Genomic DNA, 26,946 nt, shown 5'->3' on the forward strand with positions numbered 1-26,946 from the left:
ATTTCTGTGCTTGTGATGGGTCTGTTAAGATTTTCTATTTCTTCCTGGTCCAGTTTTGGAAAGTTGTACTTTTCTAAGAATTTGTCCATTTCTTCCACGTTGTCCGTTTTATTGGCATATAATTGCTGATAGTAGTCTCTTATGATCCTTTGTATTTCTTTGTTGTCTGTTGTGATCTCTCCAGTTTCATTTCTTAATTTTGTTGATTTGATTTTTCTCCCTTTGTTTCTTGATGAGTCTGGCTAATGGTTTGTCAATTTTATTTATCCTTTCAAAGAACCAGCTTTTGGCTTTGTTGATTTTTGCTATGGTCTCTTTTGTTTCTTTTGCATTTATTTCTGCCCTAATTTTTAAGATTTCTTTCCTTCTACTAACCCTGGGGTTCTTCATTTCTTCCTTTTCTAGTTGCTTTAGGTGTAGAGTTAGGTTATTTATTTGACTTTTTTCTTGTTTCTTGAGGTGTGCCTGTATTGCTATGAACTTTCCCCTTAGGACTGCTTTTACCGTGTCCCACAGGTTTTGGGTTGTTGTGTTTTCATTTTCATTCGTTTCTATGCAAATTTTGATTTCTTTTTTGATTTCTTCTGTTATTTGTTGGTTATTCAGCAGCGTGTTGTTCAGCCTCCATATGTTGGAATTTTTAATAGTTTTTCTCCTGTAATTGAGATCTAATCTTACTGCATTGTGGTCAGAAAAATGCTTGGGATGATTTCTATTTTTTTGAATTTACCAAGGCTAGCTTTATGGCCCAGGATGTGATCTATCCTGGAGAAGGTTCCATGTGCGCTTGAGAAAAAGGTGAAATTCATTGTTTTGGGATGAAATGTCCTATAGATATCAATTAGGTCTAACTGGTCTATTGTATCGTTTAAAGTTTTTGTTTCCTTGTTAATTTTCTGTTTAGTTGATCTATCCATAGGTGTGAGTGGGGTATTAAAGTCTCCCACTATTATTGTGTTATTGTTAATTTCTCCTTTCATACTTGTTAGCATTTGTCTTACGTACTGTGGTGCTCCCGTGTTGGGTGCATATATATTTATAATTGTTATATCTTCTTCTTGGATTGATCCTTTGATCATTATGTAGTGACCTTCTTTGTCTCTTTTCACAGCCTTTGTTTTAAAGTCTATTTTATCTGATATGAGTATTGCTACTCCTGCTTTCTTTTGGTCCCTATTTGCATGGAAAATCTTTTTCCAGCCCTTCACTTTCCGTAGCTTTATTTTCAACCAGGGCTTTTATACCCGAAGTTACACATAGAGGATAATAGGAGATGTGAAATCATGCAAAGTCAGCAGTCTTTGATCCGTATCGAAACCAGGGTTTCTTTCCTGCAAATTTATCGTATACAAATGGTTTAGGTGATTTACATCATCTTCTGGCCAGAAGGCCTATTAACATTTTATGACTCTTGACAAAGATTTGTCAACCGTAAGACTTATTTTCTCTAAGAGTAATTATTTTAAGGTTTGGCGCCATCCTCCGAAGGTGTTAGATAAAGTTGCATTCCTATAGGGCAGAGGTGCAGTGGGTTTACAACAAAGGAAAAAATTTATTACCTTAAGGGTCTAAAGTTGCTAACACCAAGGCCACTACTTATTTTTTCTTCATACCAACTATATTAATTAATACACATTCAAGGATACAATACAGGGGATGTGGAAACTTGGCAGCAAGCATTGGCTCATCAATGAAATCTTTTAGTAGTTTTATTCTGACAGTTTCTAACTCTCTGAGAGGCTCTAAGCCATTTGAATATCTTAAGCTTCCCGTGCCTCTCGAGGCTGGGAGACTGTATGCATAGCTGTAGGAGTCCGGGTAAACTTGTCAGGCGAGTTAGAGAGCTATCTGAGGGGTTTGTATTTAAACACTCCTAATGTCCAGGAACTTTATTAATTGGAGCTGTAAGTTAACTCTTTGTCAGAGACAGCGAGATGGTGGTGGGGGACAGCCCCCAGTAAAGTCAGAGGTGAGAGCACAAAGCAATAAAGTAGGCAGACTCTGGTTTTTGTGGGGTAGATGCTCGAGAATATCCAGGGGGACTCCTGAGGCTCGATCCCGCCTTTGCATATGCCGAGCCTCCTTTCTCATGACCTTTGCCATGAGTGGAGTGCCTCTCTCTCGCTAGCTCCTGGCAGCCTACTTTATGAAGAGTTTTTTTTGGTAATTATTAATAAATGTTGAGTTTTAGTGAAAGCCTTTTTTTGCATCTATTGAGATGATCATATGGCTTTTATTCTTTAATTTGTCAGTGTGGTATATCACATTGATTTGCAGATGTTGAAAAGCCCTTGTATTCCTTGAATAAATCCCACTTAATCATGGTGTATGATCCTTTTAATGTGTTGTTGGAGACAGTCTGCTAGTATTTTGTTGAGGATTTTTGCATGTGTTCATTATTATTTTTTTCTCTGTAAGATAGTGACCATGGTAAATAAGAAATAAAGTATTGTAAAATAGGTAAAGGTTTGCCTGAAATGTAAAACACCAAAGAAGAGAAGGGATATCAAGAGACATGACAAAAGGAGGGAGGGAAATGCCAGCAGGGTTAACATGAGAGGGTAGTTGAGAAGAGTCAGCACCCTTGGGAAAAGAGTTGAAACTCTCCCGAGTTATAAGTTTCAATCTTTAGTTTGTTCCTCAAACTTCTTTCTTAAACCTCTTTGGAGGAATCCTGTCTCTCTCATCCCCGGCCCCTGGCCCTGATGAGGCCCCGATGCCCTGAGCCCTCCTCTTCTCCCGTCCCCACTGTCTGACCATGAAGTGAGGCCAAGTCCTCCACCCTCCCCCTGCCCCTCCCTCACCTGCCTCCATGGAGGATTGTGTGGAGGAGGACAGACTCTACCCTTTGGGAGAGAAGAGATGCAAATCCCATCCAGAAGCGGCAGTTACCAATAAGCATCTACCTTTACCCAGAGTAAAGTGACGGTACACACACGTTTAATACCCGCTCCAGCGTGGTTCATCGGAAGGATTCGGCTACCCCGAGGATGGTAAAACAAAGACAAGCATGCCATGGCCCAGAGCAGAGCAGCTTCCTTCAACTTGGACAGTTTAGTCACGCAGGGAAAACCCACCCCAGAGTGAACTGAGGTTACCAGTTTGTAGTTAGCTATGAATATTTGGAGTCCTAGCCATTCCTTCAAAAACCAAAGATTAAAACAACAGAAAAAATATCTGAAGTATCCTCTAAGAAACAAAATGGAGAAATGCAGACCCTTTACCAAGAATTAATGTTCTTAAGGTTTCTAATCTGCAGTATTCTCTCCTACCAGTTAGCTAGTGGAGGTGTTTTTTAAACATGAGTCCACTAAAAGGGGAAATGGTGTGATTGGAGAATTGAAGGAGAGACATTTCTAGAAATAACCTACTGGCATTTGCACCTCACCCAAAATGGGAGAGAGCCCATTAACTACAATTTCCATCTTAGTAGAAACACTAGATTTCAGGAGTTAAATATAACTGTAATCTCAAAAAATTTTATAAAAAATGAGTAGTTTCTTAATGTAGGCACTTTTTTTTCCTGAGCCATTAGGCTTAAGATTTTTCCATCTGGAGGAAGAAACTGTTAAGAGTGACTGCTAGAGGCCCGGCTGGGGGCGGGAATGAGCTGTAAGCAGACACAGGGATCTTACTGAGGTGGCAGAAACGGTCTAAAACTGTGGCAATGGTTGCATGCTTCATAAGTTTGTTAAAAATCATAAAATTGCACATTCAAAATGAGTGAACTTTATGGCAAATAAACTATACCTTGGTGAAGTTGTCTTAAAAAAAAGAGATACAAACCTCCTAAAACCACTTCATAGGCCTTTTAATAAGCTGTTACTCTCTTATTTTTCTCTGTAAAGTCTTTCTTATTGTGCCTCAACCCCTCTGGCATCAGATTTTTTCTTATACCTCTAAAACACTGCCCTTCCCTTCAGTTTCCCTCTGCCTTTCAGTATTGTGGTACAGTTATTTTATACTTAAAAAATAAATCCTTAAGAAACGTAACTAGAAAGCAAAACACATGGAGCTCGACTGTTTCTGCAGAGCCGTACGTCAGAGCGTGAGCGCGGTGCGTCCCCTCGTCTCTCCCTTTTCACAGTCCTAAATCCATGTGCTTCCTGGAAAGTTGTGGTGCCCCAGTCTTCTGACTCCGGTTCCACTGCCCGCTCTCGTCATCACGTGGGTGGGAATAAAGATGCCTTGGCTGCGGCCTCCCACGGTGATCAGCACCCGGGGCTAGTCGTGGGGGAAGCTGGCTGTGCCCATGTTTCCCTACTGATCCCCCAATAAACTCGAATGTTCGGAAAGTTCAGATAATTGTGTATGATTGTTAGTCTCAAAAAAAAAAAGCCCTGTTTAGTTTAACTTCTTCTTATTGTTACAGCTCAAGTCAAATCCAAGTGAAAATGAAGAGAAGGAGGCCCAGTCCCAGCTTGTCAAATCTGATGAAATGCAGCGTCTGCGCTCACAAGCACTGGATGCCTTTGAGAGCTCAGATTTTACTGCTGCTATAACCTTCCTTGATAAGATTTTAGAGGTAAGTTGTTTTGCTCTTGCAGCCGACAAGCCTGACAGTTACTGCGTTTTCCTGTGAGGTATGTTTATATGCTTTGACATGTTATATACCACAAAAATCCTAGGTAGCATAAAATCAGATCAACTCTGGGGTTTTCCACTCTTAATTGAAAGATGACGTTTATACAGAACAGAAGTTGGGCCTGAAATTTTCATTGAAAATACTGAAGGTGTGATGGAGTGGGACTTGGTATTTTTATACATCGCTTGCTTTGCTGTGTTTGTTTGCTATTGCATTTTTTGTGGGGTGGGGCAAGAAAACTCTAGAGGTTAGATAATGGGATAAAAGATAAAAGTTGGTTGCAGAAAAAGGAGAAATGATGTTTGGGAGGAAAGATGAATGTTTAGAGTAAGAAGTTTTTAGGGAAGAAGGCAGTTGAAGAGTTGATAGGATTCAGAGGGTTCTAGATACAGAAATCTACATCTGCCTCAGCAAGGACTTAATGACAGACGAGGGTGTGAGGGTATCAGAAGGAAGTCTAATAACATATTCAAATGGAAGCAATCATAACTCATATTTATCATTTTCACAATGCTTTGTACAGTCTCATTTTATCTTGGTGATAAACTCGTTATGTGTGTAGAATGGCCACTTTCTGATAGTTTTATAGAGGAAATCATGTGAAGTGCAATTTCCAGTGGAAATTCCAGTGAAATTCACAGTTTACTAGATTATTTTGTTAATGCTTTATTAAGAAAACATAAAGTTATGATTTTTACCTTCTAGTAATTATCCGTCTTGATCTGGCTCATTGTCCATGGTGTTTAATTTATGTACAATGTCGATTTTGATATCTTCACGTGAAAAATTGACGTGACTTTAAAACAGCTCTACGAAATATGTAAAGACGCTTACATGGGTCTTATTGGTGGTGGGCTTTTGGATGTGTATTTGGAAGAATAATGGTGGTTAACTAAACATTGTCAACTTTCTGATAAAATGGAAATTGAGATACTTCAGCCTTCTCACATTTTTTTCTATTTTTGTGATATGAGGATTTAATTTCAAGGAGGTAACATTTTATAAGAGTTCATTTAATTTAGTTACTAGTAGAATAAAAATTGTGAACTTAGAACCTAGATTATATTTTTTTGAGACTAGAAATTAGAATTGTTGATTAAGTATAAAAATCCAATTAGATAATATTCTCTTCAAAATAAAAAATGCTTCACTGGAAACCACTTTCTAATAATAAATGCCCTGTTTTCTTATTGTCAGTGTTTTAGAATTATATAATTGAAAGGGGTTTGCAAAAAGGGCCTTGTTAGTGTGTGTATATATATACACATGCACACTCCTTACCCCACTGGAATATATTTAAGACATGTTTCGGGACTTCCCGTGTGGTCCGGTGGCTAAGAATCCACTTGCCAGTGCAGGGGACATGGGTTCAATCCCTGGACTGGGAAGATTCCACACGCCCTGGGGCAACTAAGCAGTTGTGCCACAAACACTGAGTCTGAGCTCTGGAGTCCATGAGCTGCAGCTGCGCGCACCCTAAAGCCTGTGCTCCATGGCAAGAGAAGCCACTGCACGGAGGAGCCCCCTCACCACAGCTAGAGAGGAGCCCCCTCACCACAGCTAGAGAGGAGCCTCTGCTCGCCGCAGCTAGAGAAAGCCTGTGTGCAGCAACGAAGACCAGTGCAGACACCCCCCCCTCCCCAACAAAAAAAAGTCTTTGGAGAAATTACTTTATCACATCTCATTATTTTTGTCACATTTAAATTGTATCAGAATTTTTAACATTTCTTACAATATAGAAGTCATCACAGTAATTGAGGATGTTCTTTGTTGATAAGATATGCGCGGGGCAGGGATGAATGTACGTAATTTACTGTCTCTTTAAGTCTAGTTCTTTTGTTTCTCAAGGTTTGTGTTTGGGATGCAGAACTTCGAGAACTTCGAGCTGAATGTTTTATAAAAGAAGGGGAACCTAGGAAAGCGATAAGTGACTTAAAAGCTTCATCAAAATTGAAAAACGATAATACTGAGGCATTTTATAAAATCAGCACACTCTACTATGAACTAGGAGACCATGAACTGTCTCTCAGGTTAGTTCTAGTAACATGCACATCTCAATGTCTTTTTAGTGTTTGCAGTAACGGAATACTCCCATTTTCTTTTTAATTTTAACTTTAATAAAATTAGGGTTGGGCTTTTTTCCTATCTATAATTTTGTGTTATTTCTAAGTTACTTTGCTTTTACATAGTCATTTTCATGAAGTATACTCTGTAAGGTAAATAGGAGGGCTATTACTTTGCAGAAGCAAAATAGAGTGTTTAATATATTATCTCTACTTGAGTCATTTTGAACTTGAATTAATTTATGTGTGTGCCTAATACAATGCCATATGTAAAAGTGTATGATAAATTAAGTCAGTGTTAACAGATAAAAAAATACCTTTTGTTGTAATTTCTGTATTTAGTATGGAAAACCGTTTATTAATTATTTTGACATGGAGTATTTTCCTTCTTTAAATATGTAAACAGTGAAGTTCGTGAATGTCTTAAACTTGACCAGGATCATAAAAGGTGTTTTGCACACTATAAACAAGTAAAGAAACTGAATAAGCTGATTGAGTCAGCTGAAGAGCTCATCAAAGAAGGCAGGTAAGGCTGCGCTGTGTGGACGCCTCCACCTTCCCTCTGATGTCTGGTCATGGGCACAGAAGAACTGAACTTACTTTTTCACTCCTGGAGGGTGGAGGATCTTAGATGGCATTGGGGCTTAACAAAACTATCACACTCTTACACTTTTTGAACAGGGCAGAATACAGATGCTGGTAACTGCATAGTATTCTTTTCAGCAGATTTATTATATTTTGCCAACTATTTATTGAATTTCTCCTTTGTCAGGTACTGACCACATACCGGACAGGGAGGAAGGTTAGAAATGAACATGACTATAGTTTTTGGTCTAAGCTTATAGTTTAGTGTGGGAGACAGGCATATAAACCGAGTGTTAAAAGGTACTATATTAACATGTCTAGAGTGATGGCGATGTATACAGAGTATGCGGACATTTTCTCTCAGTATAGGATTCAGGGTTAATAGTTCTTTTCTTACAACATCTGAAAAATATTGTATAATTTCTTTCTGGCTTCCGTGGGTCCTGATGAGAAATCCATTGTCCTTCTAATTGTGTTTTTTCCTCCTAAAGATAAGGGGTCATTTTCCTTGGACTGGTGTTAAGATTATTTCCTTATCTTTAGTTTTCAGAAGTTTAATTATGATATATCTCAGCATGGATTTCTTTATGTTTATACTGTTTGGAGTATCCTTAGCTTCTTGGATATGTATGTTTATGTCTTGTCAAACTTGGCAAGTTTCCAGCCATTATTTCTGGGAATCCCTTTTCAGCCCAGCCCTCTCTCTGTTTTCCGTCTAGGACTCTGACTGACGTAAATATTTAGTTCAGTTCAGTTCAGTCGCTCAGTCGTGTCCGACACTTTGCGACCCCATGAACCGCAGCACGCCAGGCCTCCCTGTCCATCACCAACTCCCAGAGTTCACTCAAACCCATGTCCATTGAGTCGGGGATGCCATCCAACCATCTCATCCTCTGTTGTCCCCTTCTCCTCCTGCCCTCAATCTTTCCCAGCATCAGGGTCTTTTCAAATGAGTCAGCTCTTTGCATCAGGGTCTTTTCAAATGAGTCAGCTCTTTGCATCAGGTGGCTAAAGTATTGGCGTTTCAGCTTCAACATCAGTCCTATCAATGAACACACAGGACTGATCTCCCTTAGGATGGACTGGTTGGATCTCTTTGCAGTCCAGGGGACTCTCAAGAGTCTTCTCCAACACCACAGTTCAAAAGCATCAATTCTTTTGAATTGATGGCACTCACCTTTCTTCACAGTCCAACTCTCATGTTCATACATGACCATAGGAAAAACCATAGCCTTGACTAGATGGATCTTTGTTGACAAAGTAATGTCTCTGCTTTTGAATATGCTATCTAGGTTGGTCAGAACTTTCCTTCCAAGGAGTAAGCGTCTTTTAATTTCATGGCTGCAGTCACCATGTGCAGTGATTTTGGAGCCCAGAAAAATAAAGTCAGCCACTGTTTCCATTGTTTCTCCATCTATCTGCCATGAAGTGATGGGACCAGATGCCCTGATCTTCGTTTTCTGAGTGTTGAGCTTTAAGCCAACTTTTTCACTCTCCTCTTTCACTTTCATCAAGAGGCTTTTTAGTTCTTCTTCACTTTCTGCCATAAGGGTAGTGTCATCTGCATATCTGAGGTTATTGATATTTCTCCCAGCAATCTTGATTCCAGCTTGTGCTTCCTCCAGCCCAGCATTTCTCATGATGTACTCTGCATATAAGTTAAATAAGCAGGGTGACAATATACAGCCTTGATATACTCCTTTTCCTATTTGGAACCAGTCTGTTCCATGTCCAGTTCTAACTGTTGTTTCTGACCTACATACAGGTTTCTCAAGAGGCAGGTCAAGTGGTCTGGTATTCCCATCTCTTGAAGAATTTTCCACAGTTTATTGTGATCCACACAGTCAAAGGCTTTGGCATAGTCAATAAAGCAGAAGTAGATGTTTTTCTGGAACTCTCTTGCTTTTTCAATGATCCAATGAAGAGTTGGACACGACTGAGCAACTTCCTTTTCACTTTCATGCATTGGAGAAGGAAATGGCAACCCACTCCAGTTTTCTTGCCTGGAGAATCCCAGGGATGGGGGAGCCTGGTGGGCTGCCGTCTATGGGGTCGCAGGGGGTCGGACATGACTGAGGTGATTCAGCAGCAGCAGCAGCAGCGAATGTTGGCAATTTCATCTCTGGTTTCTTTTCCTTTTCTAAACCCGCTTGAACTTCTGGAAGTTCATGGTTCACGTATTGCTGAAGCCTGGCTTGGAGACTTTAAGCATCACTTTAGTAGCATGTGAGATGAGTGCGAGTGTGCGGTAGTTTGAGCAGTCTTTGGCATTGCCTTTCTTTGGGATTGGAATGAAAAGTCACTTTTTCCAGTCCTGTGGCCACTGCTGAATTTCCCAAATTTGCTGGCATATTGAATGCAACACTTCCACAGCATCATCTTTGAGGATTTGAAATAGCTCAACTGGAATTCCATCACTTCCACTAGCTTTGTTCATAGTGATGCTTCCTAAGGCCCACTTGACTTCACATTCTAGGATGTCTGGCTCTAGGTCAGTGATCACACCATCGTTATTATCTGGGTTGTGAAGATCTTTTTTGTACAGTCTTCTGTGTATTCTTGCCACTGCTTCTTAATATCTTCTGCTTCTGTTAGGTCCCTACCATTTCTGTCCTTTATTGAGCCCATCTTTGCATGAAATGTTCCCTTGGTATCTCTAGTTTTCTTGAAGTGATCTCTAGTCTTTCCTATTCTATTGTTTTCCTCCATTTCTTTGCATTGATCGCTGAGGAAGGCTTTCTTATGGCTTCTTGCTATTCTTTGGAACTCTGCATTCAAATGAGTATATCTTTCCTTTTCTCCTTTGCCTTTCACTTCCCTTCTTTTCACAGCTATTTGTAAGGCCTCCTCAGACAACCATTTTGCCTTTTTGCATTTCTTTTTCTTGGGGATGGTCTTGATTCCTGTTGCGTGTACAATGTCACGAACCTCTGTCCATAGTTCATCAGGCATTCTCTATCAGATCCAGTCCCTTAAATCTATTTCTCACTTCCATAAATATTAGATTTTTTTTTTAGTTTTAGCCCCACAGTCCCTGCGGCTCTATTCATTTTTCTTTTCCATTTTCTCTGTTGTTCAGATTTAGTTATTTCTGTTGTTTGAATTCACTGACCCTTTCTCAGTCCTCTGCATTCTGCTGTTAAGCACATGCAGTGAGCTCTTTATTTCGGTTTTTATACTTTTCAGTTCTAAAAATTCTATCTGGAATTTTTATATCTTCTATTTCTTTGCTGAGACTTTCCATTTCTTTGCCTGAGGCATTATATTTTTCCATTTGCTTTAAGCCTGCTTGTTAATTGCTGCTTTTTTTTGTGTGTGGCTACTTTAAAATCTTTGTCATAATTCTAACATCTCTGTCCTCTCGGTGTTGTTTGGAGATCCTGTTTCTTGGTATGATGATTAGTTTTCAGTTGAAATCTGGATATTTTCATTTATAAGAGTCTGGTTTTTGATTCTTCTGTTTTGGGTGGCTTTTTCTGACATTGTCTCTGCAATGTGAGCATCGGGCTGGAGGGTGGCCACCACCTCGTTAACTGGAAGATGAAGGTAGACGTTTCGCACTCGGCCTTTGTTGCTGCTCGAGCTGTGGGATTCTCCTCCTATTGCTTGGTGTAGGTGAGAGTTTGGGGGACTCAGTTCTGATCAGGCGTAAAAGTTCTGGCTCCCAACTTGATGTTCTCCAACACCACCTTGGTTGGGATGTGGACACACCTCATTAGAGGCTCGCGGAAGTCTTCGCTCTCCAGTTGACCTGCTGATGTTGGTGGGGGTTGGGACCATAATTTTCTTACCTGAGTCTTCTCCTACTAAAACAGTATAATGTCCAGGGTGTTTACACGGGTGTCTAGCTCGAGGAGTTGGGGAAAATATCTCTACCCCACCTTCCCAGAGGTTTCTTTTTTTAAGTGAAGCACATTATTTTCTAACTGAACTTTCTTTTTGATGCAAAAATAGTTTATTATGATATCGTTTATATAAAGTTAGATAGTATTTGTAATTGAACTTTTAATTTCTAATATTAGTTTCATGTGTAGTTTTAAGAGATAAAGTGAGGCCTCACACACTCTGTAGAGTTTCCCACCATCTTATAAATCTACAAAACAGCATCCCAACTAGGATTTTGACATTGATGGCTAGCTTTTGCTTTAAGTGTTATCTTTAAACCTGTATTTTAATAAAGCAGCATTTAAATGTGAAGATTGTAGCACTTTTGGAAAAATCTGCCACAGCACGATGTAGATAGATCTTATAGTTTGTTGTTACTGAGGAAAGTAACAATGCATAACATGACTAGTATTTTTCACCAGTTTAAAAAAATTCTGAAGTAGCTTTTATTGTTCTTAGAAAGCTAGTAAAGTTGGGGGTTTCTTCTGCAAGAAATTACCTTGTACTCAGTTATGAATATTGATATTTATTATATAAAATAACATGAAATGGGTTCTGTGATTTTATAAAACATGTAGTAACCAAGTGTGTAAAACCTGATCTCTGTTTTCCTCAACGTGCTTTGTGCTAGTCTGACTTTAACAAAGTGTTTTCCTCAGCTTCAAAATCAGGAACCTTTCTCTATAAAGAATCCATCATTTGATTTGATCAGTTAGTACTCAGAAAGGGTGCTTTAATTTATGCATATACTTTTTCTGTGGTCACATGTTTCAGCTCTTACTTGCAGAGAGAACCTTTGTTGCTACTGTAGATTATAAGGTGGAAGGAGTCTTTGAGGGCTTGTGCTCATTCAGGTCAGTTGATGAAGCAACATATAGTGATGAGCAGAGGGTCCTTTTCTTTAGCTCTGGAAATAGAATTCAGTTTACTCATCATGATTTGCTCATTTAATAGGTACACAGATGCAATCAGCAAATATGAATCTGTCATGAAAACAGAGCCAGGTGTTCATGAATATACAATTCGTTCAAAAGAAAGGATTTGCCACTGCTTTTCTAAGGTAAATTGCTGACTCATTTCCAGAATTGTAAAACTTGACATATGGAATAACCACCATAAGTTCTTTTCTCACGTTTACCTTTAGGATGAGAAGCCTGTTGAAGCTATTCGAGTATGTTCAGAAGTTTTACAGGTGGAACCTGACAACGTGAATGCTCTGAAAGACCGAGCAGAGGCCTATTTAATAGAAGAAATGTATGATGAAGGTAAATCTTTAAGGAATTTGATATGCAGTACCTCAAAGTTGATGTATGTGCAGTTACTCCGTTTAACATCCCTTTGTTTAGAACAAGTTTACCTGGAGATGTTGGCGACTTTAGAAAAATGGCAGAGAACCTAAATATCATTTTCTTAGTAAATCATTCTTTCTTGATGGAACATGAGAGGTATACCATGTAAAGAAAGAGTTCTGCTGTTGAATCCAGTACACTGGAATATAAAAATAAAAATTTTAGCTTGCTTTATTGTAGACAAGTTAGATGAATAACAAAATAGAAAACTCAAATTACAGATCTCATATCATCCAGAGGTAATCACTGCTCACTTTGGATTTATATCTTTCAGACTTTTATCTATGCATATATATGAGTGTGTATTTTATGCCTATATATGTATTCTTTGCATATACATGTTAGACATACAGCAGACATATATGTGACATATATGCCCAAATATAAAATGACCCTCTATGATCCCTAGAAAGTGTGAAAGTGTTAGTCACTCAGTTGCTCAGTTTTGTCCGAGTCTTTGTGCCTCCATGGACTGTAGCCGCCAGGCTCCTCTGTCCATGGAATTCTCCAGGTAAGAATACTGGAGTGGGTTGCCATTCCCTTCTCCAGGAGAGCTTCCCAATCCAGGGGTTGAACCCGGGTCTCCCGCATTGCAAGCTGTTAGTAAATGTCAGGACAGTTGCTTATCCAACTTTGTTCAAGTAGCAGAGAAAGTTTCCTGCTAGATGTTGTAAGCACCTTGAATAAAAGCAGTGCTCTATTTTTGGAGAATAAGTAAGGCCAATACAGTAGTCGTACAGAATCCTTTCATATATATTGTTTTGTGACCTTTTTCATGTGACATTATACTATGAACATCTAAATGAGATGATTTTAAAAGAAGTGAGCCTTATAGCCCTTAATGACAAGTTTTGGTTTCAAATCAAGTAAAGCATTTAAGATTGAAAACAGTAAGGGTATGTTTCTGGGGAAACTTGATTTGTGGTACTCTGGTTTTTCCCCCTAATAATTGCTGCATATTTATTTAATGAAATGTGCAGTTATTTTAAGCATAGTAAGAATGCATTACAGCAATGATAAAACTGTACTAAGAAAGAGATAACTGAACTTATAATTGAGAAAGATTCGTGGTACTCATTTTTAAGGCAAACTGGTCGTTTACTTTCTTCCTGCTTTCTTCAATTTAAAAAGAATCTTATAAGTGGTTTCCTGGGAGTGATGTATAGTCCTTGAGGTCTGATTGAGGCTTGAAATGTATGTGAGCAAAATTTTCAGATTCAGAAGAATGTGTCATTAAGGCAAGTGATTTACACAGATGCCTTTAGCCTGCTTGCTCTTTTCACTCTTGGGCTCCCAGAAGGCTGTATTCTAGGAATTTTCATTCCAGTTAGTTACTGGAATGCTTCATCAACGTGTGCTTTTCTTCTCTGTATGTAAACCCTGAGCTCTAAATGTGAAATTAGTGAAGCTGCACAAGCTTTTAAGCTTAGCTGTTAAGATAAATAAAAGGTTCAATTTTGTAGGCTGCTACATATAAGTTGAAACATGCCTTTGTATCTCGAATGTTAAACCCACTTATTTTTTAGAGAAATTTGAAGCTCGATTCCTGAAGAAAAAGATGTTTGATAATAATTTAATAGATCTATCTTTGAAGTCTTTTTTCCTTATATGAAGGCTTTCTATATTTTGTTTGCTGGTTTTGGATGTGAAGTGATAACTAGTGGTTTTAACTTACCTTTTCCTAATGATTAGTGATTGATGTTGAGCACCTTTTCATATGCTTATTGGCCAGTTTTATGCCTTTGGAGTGTACCATTTATTTTTGCAGTGTTACTTCCATCAAGTAACTTAGCCTGTAATATCTTACTTTCCTTATAGGTACAGTAAGAATGTGAACAGTACATATTGCATAGGACTCTTGTGACAGAGAAAGAACATGAGAGGGTAGGTGAGGAGTCAGCAGACTTGAGCAGAGAGTAAAAAACTTCATTTCACTTAACCCTCTTTGAAACTCTCCTGAGTTACAAGAGAAAGAAGATGGTGCTCAGAAAGTGATGCTTAATGCAGTGCTTCTAGTAAATGGTTTCCACTGTACTTATTTTTAGAGTAGTTGTTGGTAACTTGCATTGACTTTGCTATATAAATGGTACTTAATGGGATAGCTTGCTTCTAGCTCTGACCTGTGGTGGTTTAGTTGCTCAGCTGTGGCCTACTCTTTGTGACCCCATGAACTGTAGCCCACCAGGCTCCTCTGTCCATGGGATTTCCTAGGCAAGAATACTAGAGTGGGTTGCCATTTCCTTCTCCAGGGGATCTTCCTCCCAGGGAGTGACACTGCATCTCTTGAGTCTCCTTCTTGCCAGGCAGACTGTTTACAACTGCCTAGGTGTGACCTGTGATTGCTGTGCTAACTCCATCTGACATGGCTATTACTTTAGTGTTACTAATAATATCTATAATTCTGAGAACAGGAGCCAGGTAACACTTTTTCTGGGTGAAGGGCCAACCTGACAAAATTGTGGAAAAGATATATTTTATGTTTGACATCCTATGATGTCCTGTAGCCAGATTCCTATGCTTTCTCGCCTATTCTTGAACTCTACCTAGTGACGCTAAGTCTGCCCTATTCTGTGAAAGTATTCTGTGTTAAAAGATCATACCTTCATTTTCTTAGAGTGGTATAAAGTTGGTGTTTCTTCTTTAAGTTTAGAATTCACCAGTGAAACCATCTTAGGTTCCCGAGTTTTCTTAGTATGAACATTTTTGATGGTGAATTCAGTTTATCAGTATAGGGTTTCTCGTATTTTCTATTTTCTCATTTTAGTTTTTGTAAGTTGTGTGCATCAGTGAATTCGTCCGTTTCACCTACATTGCTCCTTTTGGTTATATCACATTTTTAATGCTTTCTTACTTTTCTTTTAATGTCTATAAGGTCTGAAGTGATAATTTGTTCATTTCTAATAGTGACAATTTGTTTTTTTTTCCCCTCTTGATCAGTGTAGTTTGGTCAAATTTGTTGGTCTTCTGAAGGAACCGACTTACGGATTGGTTAATGTTTTCTATGACTTTTCTTTGTATTTCATTGATTTCTTTCTTTCCTTTGACTTCCTTTGGACTTATTTTTTGCTTTTCCTGCTTCTTAAGTTTAAACTGTCATTGATTTTAGGCCTCTTTTCTTTTTAAATATAAGTATTTAAAACTGCACTTCTCACATTTATTTTCATTGTCATTTGATTTGAAATATATTCTAACTTTCCTTCTAACTACTTCTTTGATGCATGTATTATTTAGATATTTTGTCTAAGTTTAAAATATTTCAGTTTCCTAAGCACCTTTTTACATCAGTCAGTTCAGTTGCTCAGTCGTGTCTGATTCTTTCTGACCCCAAGCCTGCAAAATACCAGGCTTCCCTGCCCATTACCAACTCCCGAAGCTTGCTCAGATTCATGTCCCATCAAGTCGGTGATGCCATCCAACCATCTCATCTTCTGTCATCCCCTTCTCTTCCTGCCTCCAATCTTTCCCAGCATCAGAGTCTTTCCAGTGAATCAGTTCTGCACATTAGGTGGCCAAAGTATTGGAACTTCAGCTTCAGTACATCAGTCCTTCCAATGAATATTTAGTACTGATTTCCTTTAGGATGGACTGGTTGGATCTCCTTGCAGTCCAAGGGACTCTCAAGAGTCTTCTCCAACACCACAGTTCAAAGGCATCAATTCTTCAGCACTCAGCTTTCTTTATAGTCCAGCTCTCACATCCATACATGGCTACTGGAAAAACCATAGCTTTGACTAGATGGACCTTTGTCAGCAAAGTAATGTCTCTGCTTTTTAATATGCTGTCTAGGTTGGTCATACCTTTTCTTCCAAGGAACAAGCATCTTTTAATTTCATGGCTGCAGTCACCATTTTCAGTGATTTTGGAGCCCAAGAAGATAAAGTCTATCACTGTTTCCACTGTTTCCCCATCTATTTGCCATGAAGTGATGGGACCAGATGCCATGATCTTAGTTTTCTTAATGTTGAGTTTTAAGCCAGCTGTTTCACTCTCCTCTTTCACTTTCATCAAGAGGCTCTTTAGTTCCTCTTCACTTCCTGCCATAAGGGTGGTGTCATCTGTGTATCTGAGGTTATTGATATTTCTTCTGACAATCTTGATTCCAGCTTGTGCTTCATCCAGCCCGGCATTTTGCATGATGTATTCTGCATATAAGTTAAATAAGCAGAATGACAATATACAACCTTATTATATATTTCTATTTTAATTCTGTTGTGCTTAGAGAACATACTCATGAATTCTTTCCTTTTAAATTTATTTAGGTGTATCTCCTTTTGAATTTATGTAGACTTGTTTTATAGCTCAGTGTAGGATCTATCTTGCTGAACATTCTATGTGCACTTGAAAATGTGTATCCTGCAATTTCTGGGTGTAATGTTTCTGTTATTTTTCCCATCAGTTGCTGAGAGGGAACTTTAATTACCTGGTGTGGAAATTGGAAACTTTCCTATCTTCCCCTTTAATATTGTCCATTTTTTCCTTTATGCAATTTGCTACACTGCTGTTAGCAGCCTGCATATTTAGGACTGTTAAACTCTCCTGATGATACCCTCTCCCTGTCCTTCTATCAATTCCAGAAGGGAGTATTGCAGTTTTCTTGGTAAAGGATGCAGGTTGTTGCTCTCTTCTGGAAGAGACCATACTCACAGGAAGTGAATTTTGCTGGCATTTTCTGGGCTCTTTCCCTTAGGGCTTTCTGTTTGCTTCCTCCTCTTACCCTGGATTCATGGCTGATACTAGCTAGTTTTAGCAGCCCTTGAACAGTCTCCTTGCACTGTTGTGCTGAAAATGGTGTGTGCCCTCCTGTTCCCCTCATTTCCCTTCCCCCGACCATCTACCTTGTTTTATATGATATCTGGGAGGTGCTCCTGGGGGCATATTATACTGGAGGTCGGATACACTGTTTAAAAAGACCCCTGAGGTCACTGTTTTGAGAATAGACTCTAGGGAAGTAAGGGGGCAGCTGGGAACCTTGTGAACACCTTAGGAAGGTATTAGAGCTGTCAGGTGTATTAATGCTGGACTGCGTCACAGTGGCAAGCGTGGAAATGGTGAGAAATAGTTAAATCCTGGATATATTTTGAAGGGAAGCTGATTTGGGACTTAATACTGGGTTTATGGAGTGCGAGAAGGGAGCCATTTGCAGCTGTGTGTATTGTGCCCATCTCTCGTTTGAATGCTCCTCTGTGTTCGGAACTCACGCTGGCTCGAAGTGGGCAGGACCTGTTTACAGACAGACTCCCTGTCGTGCTCGTCATCTTGCCCAGTTGCCAGAATAAGCAGGACGTGACACATGTATCGGTGGAGCCCATTGGTGTGGAACTGCCTTTCTGGTGTTTATTCCAGGCTGTTGTGGAGGCCTTTGGTGTCCGGGGGGCCCAGCAGCCACGTCGGGGGCCTTCCACATGCCGTCTGGCACTCTGCAGAGACTGGTTCTTGGGCCTGGCTTGGGGTTAATGCTGCAGCCAGCTGCTCCACATACAGGCGGAGAGGCTGCCCAGCCACTACTTAAGCCACCTCATGAAGTAACCTGATGATTGCCTTAGAGCTCCTCCTGCTTGCTAAATTCAGAATCCTTGGCCAAAGCAAACAGCTTCCAAAATCTTCTAGGGCCTCTTTCAGTGTGTGTTTGGATTGCAGTTGTTAGGCTTACTCATTAATCCAATCCTAGTTGCCTTCTCTTCCAGCAATTTGTCACCATTTCTGCTCTGCCGTAGTTTGAGGACTGCTGTGTTTTATATTATTTTTTATTTTTGGAGGGTAGAGGGCAGGAAATTCCTGTGCTTACTCTCTGCCATCTTGATCTGGTGGTTTGCACTCCTCCTTAAGAACTGGGTGAGGGGCATACGGAAGAAAAGAATTTGAGAAGGATGAGTTTTTAGGTTCAGAGGTTAGAAAATTAATTGGCTAATATATAACATACTGTTCTAAGAAATATTAAAAATGAGTTATCTAGTTTATGTCCATGGGATGTTTACATCATCCATATTGTTTCTACTTAGTTACCTACCTGTAATCATGTGAATTTGAGGAAACAACCTATTTTTCCTGTACTGTGAAAAATGTATCTATCTTAACTGTTAATAAAATATAGGAGACAGAAGACTGTTTTGGGAAAGCTACTCTGAATATTTAAGAATGAAAACATGTTTTAAATGTAGTTTGCATAAGTAAAAAATTGAGCATACTGAAACATTTTCCTCTTGTGTTAAATTCCAAGTACATTTCCTCACTAGGTTGTGCTGTCAAGTACTGTGGGTATTGCAGGTTAAACCTCACTGCTCTTTATAATGGCTTTGTGTCTATGTACTAAATTGGAAAGGTATTTTGTGATGTCACTGTTAGTTGGCTGTCAGTAATATTAATGTTTCATATTAATATTTAACATTAATGCTTTGAGGCAGGAATGAGGATGAAAGCTTGAAGTGCCCTCCCCCTTCCTTGCTCCATGAGTGGAAGGTAGTATTGGTTATTTTTCTTTGTAGTGTAGACTAAATTTGTCCATTTTGCTTGAATGTCTTTCTCATTTTAACCTGCCCCAGGGGCTTTTTTAAACCCCTTCCAGGATTAGCTGTTGCCAAGATGAATGCTCAGGCATGCTATCCATAGAGATGTCTTTCCCATAGTGAAATGCATTTCCATAAAAAAATAGAATTTGAACCCAAAGATCCATTAGAGTTGTCTGTCCAGGGAGGAGAGTGAGAAAAACATGTGTTGGTGTCTCCCCAAACCACCCCCAGATTTGGATTCAGGACACATGGGACTCGGCACACAATTGTACTCAGGGCTGAGATTTATTCCAGCTAAAGGACACAAACAAGATCAGCAAAGGGAAAAGGCGCATGGGGTGAAATCCAGAGGAAACCAGGTGGGAGATTCGAGCTCTGAAATTGTGCAGGACAAGCCAAATTCCTCAGCATGTGTGAAGTTTGTCTACCAGGGAAGCTCTTTAGAGACCCAGGGCCTTTACTGGGGGCTGGCCAGCCCATACCAAAATGCCAGATGCCCAGAAGATGGTTAGCCCAATCCACATCGTTTAGCTATGGCCAGCTATTCCTATCAGAGAATGTTGGGAACACTACCCAAATCCAACTTGTCAGTCACCAGCTAAGGGCCACCCTCACCCTCAGGGCCTTCTAAGGGTAAGTCTGCTCTGTGTGACCTTAGATACCCAGATGCCTTGTATCGTCTACATATTTAATCTCAAATAAGATGCAGTGTGAATTGGCATCAGCCTTCCCATACCAGGACTGTATATGTATTTGTTCTGATTGGCACTTTAAAAAAAATCAGCTTTGTAATAGTTTGTGTTGAAACCTGTGGGTGAACTGGTCATTGTGCTTTCTGATGGTTCTCCTGGTCCCTTCTAAGCCTCTCAGTCTTCTGAACTGTAGCCCTGCAACTGAGCATGCGGATTGTCTTTGCTGTGTCTTATTTTCCTGTAACAGTCACTCCATTGCTTTGTGTCAGGGCTGAGGTTAAGACAACATACAGCTGTGGGGAAGATAATTTGGGAGGGTGGCCAGGTAAACAAGCAGAGTGGCGATTACTGAATGGGAGTGTAAGCTACCTAATGCAGCCTTAAAAGGATGCCTCGTGTAGTTTTTTTTTTTTTTTCCCCTCGTGTAGTTTTGAACCAAATGATGAAGGTGATACCACTTCTTAGGCTCTTAGTGATGGCGAGGGAAGGGGTTGGGATGGTGACTTGGTATCACATTTGCAGGGTAAATGTCACAAGTTATAATTCCTTCTAACAGCATTATCTTCAACATATTTTGACAGCTATTCAGGATTATGAAACTGCTCAGGAACACAATGAGAATGATCAGCAGATTCGAGAAGGTCTGGAGAAAGCACAGAGGCTACTGAAACAGTCACAGAGACGAGATTATTACAAAATCTTGGGAGTAAAAAGGTGAATTACTAAAAATTTGCATTATTTTTAATCAACTATTTTAAAGCTAAATGTTGCTCTTTATTCCATGATTCATTTTCTTATGTCAGCTATAAGTTAAACTCTAACAACCTTTAACATCACAAAGTTGTTTTTAATATACTACAGATAAATTTGTTTGATCGAGACTAGGCATGTAATGATGGAGAATTAGTAGTTGGTGACAAAGACACATCACTGGAGCATGAACAGATCCTGGGCCTAGATTTTTTAAGAAAGGTAAAGAGGCAGGAGTGAGCTTTTGTTGGGTGGGGAACAGACGGGTGAGGGGTTGAGGAAAACAAAACTTCTCTAGGCCTAAAGATAACAATGGCACTTTGAGAATCAACTTTGAGGCACAGGGAGAATGTAATGTACTCAGTATGTGCATTTATATTAGACCCACCTTCCCTGAAGAAGGGAACCACTTGTCTGAAACTTTGCTTCTAGGTTTGCCTACTTAAAAAGAACAAATTAGAAAGTGTGCCTCAGTGTTTTTTTTAATGCCAAGAAGTGAATCATGGTAGTTTGGGAATTCAGAAAATTTCAAAATGCATCAAAGAAGTTTTTAAAAGGGAAAGTTGTAAAGAGAAGGAAGGAGTACTTTAGTTTATTTCTGTTGAGAGCCTAGCATTAGGGAACAAGCATTCAGGGAAGCCTGGCGGCTGTAGTTGTCAGGCAGGGCTCTGCATCAGATGCTCAGTTGGTTATGTTGGCACTGTTCAGAAAACCAGTGGAATCTTCTGGGCTGTCTTTCAGCTCTTTGTGGCAGTGTGTTGGACACTTCTTAAATAACTGTGAATTTTACCACCCTTCAGAAATGCCAAAAAGCAAGAAATCATTAAAGCATACCGAAAATTAGCACTGCAGTGGCACCCAGACAACTTCCAGAACGAAGAAGAAAAGAAAAAAGCTGAGAAGAAGTTCATTGACATAGCAGCTGCTAAAGAAGTCCTCTCCGATCCAGGTAGTGTTTGCCTTCAGGTTTCTCTTCTCCTGAAGCGGCTGCGTCAGTGATGGTGGCTGTTAGCTCTGTTCCTCTGCCGGTCTTAGAGGCAGAAGTAGACGGTGGAGCGCGTGCTGGTGGGGACCCGTGGGGCTGACCTTGGGAGCTGGTGACGGTCCCCGAAGTTCATTTCTGTGTCTGCCCCTGTCAGACTCTGGGTATAGTGGAGACACCACCAAGCGTGGAATCAGGAGGCCTGAGCATGACTCTTAAGGCGGAGCTAAGGTTCTGTTTAAGCAAGCTCCTAGAACTTTTTCTGAGCCTCAGGTTTTTTTCACCTGTGATATGAAAGTACAAGAGGGATACTCTTAGTTTCCTTCCAGAGTCACAGATCAGTGCTGATTTTCACACCGTACTTACAGGAGCTTGATGAGGAAACGGGCTGCCAGGCGGGCATGTGCAGTGGTGGGAGAGGGGCAAATATCCTCACCCTCTGAGAGCGGCTCCCCAGGAATCTTGCCCTGACTCAAGTCAATTGATCACTGGTGATTGATATTAACCCCCAGTTGTTATTTCACCATAAGCTAAAATGACCTGGGTAATAAGAGGGAGACAGTTAAGAAGTGAGGTAGTGTTGAACAATCTTTGCACTTCTAGAGGGAATCTCATGTTAAGCTAGTAATACTTACTGCTTTTTTGTGGCCATCCTTGTCAGTGGAAGCACAAACTATGACTTTTGAGCTAGACAACTACAACAGAATAGAAGGAAATCACATTTTATGCCCATTTGACAGAGTTTTGAGTTACTACTTACGCTATGGAATTGAAGTTAAATGATGTTTATTCCCAAGTATCTTACAATCCAGTGAGGGCGACAGGACTGACTTAGTATAGTAGGTTACATACTGTTTGTTCTTTTATCTGCAGATACTGACGCCTGTGAGCGGCTCTGTCCCCTGAGCCTGTGCAGTGCGGGTCAGGCAGCTATGTCAAGTTGGAGGGCCTCTGGATCTGAGTTCTAGGGGAGCAGGGGGCAGCATGGCATGATGGAGAAAAGAGCTGCATTCTTGCTTACTAAGAGTTCTTTTCTGTCTGTTCTTCCTGTCCTCATTTTAAGGATGAAACAGCTTTTTCTAATCTCTGCTGCCTACCGCATCCTTACTGCCATTTGTCTGCAGTGGCCTCGGTCTCCTCAGGACTGACAGGCACAGCAGTGGAGCTGGCTCCTGGATTGTACAATAAGGCACCTCCCTCCCTCAGGCTTGGGGAGCCTGCCTTCTGTTCAGACTTAACAGTGAGGCCCAGACACTTCATGCGTTGACGAGGCTGCACCTAGCTGACCTCATGTTTGGGGTTAGGATGGGGACAGGGGCTGTTGGATCAGAAAAGCACATGTGACTCTGAGGTCTCATTCTCTGCAATTCCTCATCTCTTCCAGGGAAGAATTTCCTTGGGTGGCTTCTGAGAAGATTTCAGGGGTCTGAATTTCAGTGAATGCCCACTTTGAGCCCTGGCGGGTTTTTCTAGTCTGTTTCTGATGGGGGTGGGGTGGCAGGGAGCCTGGATTTGAACATCAGGCGCAGCTATTTCAACAACTGGGGTGTGTAGCCCCCAGAACCAGCCCCTCCCCCACCCCGGCAGCAGCTGGGTCTCACCTTGCTGGCTTCTTTTCCAGAAATGAGGAAGAAGTTTGATGACGGAGAAGACCCCCTGGACGCAGAGAGCCAACAAGGAGGTGGCGGCAACCCTTTCCACAGGAGCTGGAACTCATGGCAAGGGTTCAATCCCTTTAGCTCAGGCGGACCTTTTAGATTTAAATTCCACTTCAATTAAACCAGCTGTTTTTCTGCTCCTCTTCCTTCATTTTTTAAAGTTTTAAAACAAACAAAATAACCTTGTTCCGGGATCCTATTGAAAAAGAAAATTCAAATCTTTCAGTTTGTCCACGACCAAAGAGGTGTTCAGAATGGCAGTGTCTGTTCTTATCCATTGCAGACTTGAGGCTGATGGGGGTGAGGGCAGGGAGGCAGGTGGGCTTCTGTTTCTGGCAGAGCAGCCTGTGTCTGTGCTGTGACCGGATGGAAGCAGCAGTCTGAGGCGGGTGCACAGATCTTTTATCTTCTACACTGGAGCAGGTGAGATTCTCTTCTTGTTGCATACGTGTCAGCACCTGCGTGTGTGAGGAGGAGCCTGGGCTGTCAGCATTCTCCAAGAGGAATGACCCTTCTGAGCTGTATGTTCTTAGGCACAACTTGGCTTCGACTCTGGTCTGTCCGGTCACCTGTCACTATGTTACATTTCCACTTGCGTTCCCATCTCTCGCTGAGCATGAACGTGGCTGCTGTTGAAGGTGGGCAGAGCCCTTAGAGAACCTGCTATGAATGGCAGGGTGAGGTCTGGTAAATACGTATTTTTTTGTTCAGTACCTGAAGGAGAATACTGAAAACAATGGAAACAGAATTAACTGTAAACCCTACTGGCCCTTTTATTTAATATTAAATACAATGAACTAAAAATATGTAAAATAAGTTCAGATAACATAGCAGTGGTATTTAAATAATATTGCTGTAGTACAGAATTAACAACTGAAGTTGTGAGTTGTACAGCATTTCCTGTAACAGGATTGGCTTAGAATGTAAAGTTGCTCAGTCAACATAGACAGTATGCCATGTCTCCCACTTTTGGTAAGTTCAGCAGCTTCTCTTACGTCCTGGCCTCCCTGGCCCGTGGGTGCCCACGTGGGACTGCTTTGAGGTGGGTGTTAAGTAGCAGGCCTGCCCCTTTACAGACCTTGATGCCTCTGGAAGTTCTGCCAGGAAAGAAACAGGTTTACAGACCTAGTGAGCTCTGGCTGTATGTCCACTATCAAGATAGCATCTCTTTTTGGGATACCTTCTTACCTTTTAAGAAAAATGAAACTATTCAGTCTTTATATGCTGGATAATTTTTTCCTTAAAAGAAAAATAAGTGTTAATCTATAACATTAAATATTTATGGATAGGGATTCCATAAAATATTATGGAACTATTGATGCTGCATTTAAAATCTAAGAATTATTTAGATAAAAATTATTACCTTTATTCTAGAAAGGTTTTTTTTTTTTTTTTTGCCTCAGAACATTTTGACAATTTAAGTAGGATGGGCCTAATATACTGACTGCTTTTTGGGAAATCAAGCATCTTCTGAGTTGTTGGGGCTGTCCTACCACTAATATCCACAACAGCCAGCCAAGCACAAATAGTTTCCTTCTACAGTCATTCTGAAACATACTTGGAAAAGTTTTTTAATCTGAGGGACAAAAACAACATAGTTGAGTTGGAGAAAACACGTTAAATGCTTTTTGCATCTATTTAGAAGTTTATTTCTTTCCAATAAACAAGATGGCATTTTGAAAACTAGCGAACAGCTTGCAGCTTTCCTTCTGTTTTAATGTCTCAAAATTCAAGCCAGTGTGAAAATAATTTCCAAAGGAAATTCATTTTTATTCTTTAATCTTATTACTTCATTAGTTAAATCATCAATTCTTTTTCACTCCAGTTCTTTCATGTATGATGTCACTGTGAACTCTTTGAAATCTTGCAATGGCCTCTACCTACTTTTACAAGGAAGAATTTTCACAAAGAAATCAGAACAAAGGAAATATCAAACCACCCACCTTCCGTTTGGAGGAGAGGATGTAAAGTTGCCAGCAAGGAGGCACCTGAAGGGGTCAGGGTGGCTGGGGCTGGGCCATGTGGGTCACTGTGCTGGGCACCTGTCACTCGCCGACTGCCATCCTGCTACTGAGAGGGTTTGCTCTGTTTTTTCTTCACCTGTGAGAACTATAAATCCCGTTCCTGAAGTCTTACCATGCAGACTTGTCATAAGGGAACTCTGCAGAGTTGCTTGTTTTCAGTGAAGACAGAAGCAGGTATGGTGCCAGGTGCCAACACCGTGGAGAGAAATTCTCTGGATTCTGTTGTTTTTGCTCATGAGTGAGGAAAATAACGACTTTTCAGTTCCAGCCTTGAGGGTCATCAGTAGTCTTCTGGAATCCGCCTGACTGGGAAGATGGTCAGGCCCTCCTGCCCTCCACAGTGATAAGAGTGCTGGGAGCGAGAAGGGACAGTTGTCCGTCCTGGCAGCCTGATGCAGGAGCGTCACTCTCTCCAGGCTCTGGTTTGGGGACCACAGGTGCCCGGTAACCTGTGCGGCTCTTTGTGGAAAAGCAAAAGGAGAGGGGCGCCCGGCCTTGAATGTCACATTCCCTTCCTTTTCAGTGAGCTCCAGAAGTGAAGTGTCGCTGGTCGGTAAATGGGTATTTTTCCACAGCAACAAGTGTTAAACACATCAGCCTATAAACATGAAAAAAAGTCTAAAAAGAAACTAAATTAATGTAATACCCATTTCTGAAAGTTTGTGCTTTTTTCCATGGATAAATGAAAACTGGAAAACGACTTCAACAGTTTACTAATATCAATTGGATATAACAGCACTAATTTTAAAACGTTTTGCTCTTTAGGCAGTATTAAAAGTTCAAGTATCAGTATGAAAACAGAACTTTTTGGGACTCTAATAATTGTCAAAACTACCCACCGCTTAAGAGAAAAAGACTATAGTTATAACTGAGTGTGGAGGTGGGGAGGAAGCTAACAATTTTAAGTTGGCATCATTTTCTATTCATGGTGGAAAAATGAAAGATTTCACCTTTAGAGCATGAAATTGGTCGTAAGTTGTGAAATTTACCATGAAAAAAGGACACAAGATGCCCCTCAGCCAGGTCTCTGCTTCCTTAAAGGGACAGGGCACCCGTGACAGCCCTGTGCAGTTTTCATTGAGGACACATGCGTGGTTAACCTAGAGAAATGCACGCCACTGTGCTGAATGTAGTTGACTTTTCCATATTTATAAAGGAAAGAGGGTGGCAAATGCTGATTTATCAACAATTATTCTAAATCAGATCATTCCCTTTTTGTTAGTAGCAGAGTTTATTCTGTAATTGCAAATGATGTTAATAGGTGGAGATAATTTGATTAATGGATGATCTCATTTGCTGAATGATTTAAGAGTAAAATTAGCCACTGCGTGGCTTCACGTATAGTAAACGGGTTTTGTTTAACACCCTCTGTATTTGAGCCTCTTACCTGCAGTGGAAAGCAGAGCATAGAGGAGGCAAGAAGTGGAGATGTCTGATGAGTTAAAATATTACTCCTGCTGTTAAGTCTGTAGTTGGTCTGAATGAGACAAAACTAAGTACAACTTAATCCATCTCAATTTAGTGTTTTAATAAATAAGACTCCGGAAATTAATGGAAATGGGTCTCAGACATGTCTACAAATATGGGTACTATTTTTATGCCCGTGTATTTTCACATTTAATAAAAATATTTATGGTCAAATGAGTACTTTTGGCCTTCAGTCTTTTGGAGGAGTCTATTTTCCAACTTTGCTTTATACATAGTCAGCAACTGAGGTGACAGAGGGCTCTGGCTTGTCATGAGCCGAAGGAAGAGCTCAAAAAGTGAAATGATTAAAATCTAGGACAGCGAGGCCTTAATGAGTGACCAGTCCTTCACTTTCAGTACCATTAAAATCTAACTCTTAGGCTGGCTTTGAGGACCTTCC

At 40.4% G+C, this 26,946-nt stretch overlaps 1 protein-coding gene across 1 annotated transcript in view; it reads left to right on the forward strand.

Annotated features, from left to right (window-relative positions):
• DNAJC3 (DnaJ heat shock protein family (Hsp40) member C3) overlaps window positions 1-26,723 on the forward strand; it is a 67,012-nt gene extending 40,289 nt beyond the window's left edge. The window contains exons 5-12 of the mRNA XM_027557835.1: window positions 4,373-4,525; window positions 6,434-6,615; window positions 7,055-7,174; window positions 12,073-12,178; window positions 12,263-12,383; window positions 20,247-20,379; window positions 21,216-21,364; window positions 23,019-26,723. Of these exons, the coding sequence (XP_027413636.1) occupies window positions 4,373-4,525; window positions 6,434-6,615; window positions 7,055-7,174; window positions 12,073-12,178; window positions 12,263-12,383; window positions 20,247-20,379; window positions 21,216-21,364; window positions 23,019-23,176 (1,122 nt within the window). The 3' untranslated portion in view covers window positions 23,177-26,723. The remainder of the gene's footprint in view (window positions 1-4,372; window positions 4,526-6,433; window positions 6,616-7,054; window positions 7,175-12,072; window positions 12,179-12,262; window positions 12,384-20,246; window positions 20,380-21,215; window positions 21,365-23,018) is intronic.
• Window positions 26,724-26,946: the final 223 nt, after the last annotated feature.

The sequence above is a fragment of the Bos indicus x Bos taurus genome, chromosome 12 (genome assembly GCF_003369695.1).
Source record: "Bos indicus x Bos taurus breed Angus x Brahman F1 hybrid chromosome 12, Bos_hybrid_MaternalHap_v2.0, whole genome shotgun sequence".
NCBI classification, from domain to species: domain Eukaryota; kingdom Metazoa; phylum Chordata; class Mammalia; order Artiodactyla; family Bovidae; genus Bos; species Bos indicus x Bos taurus.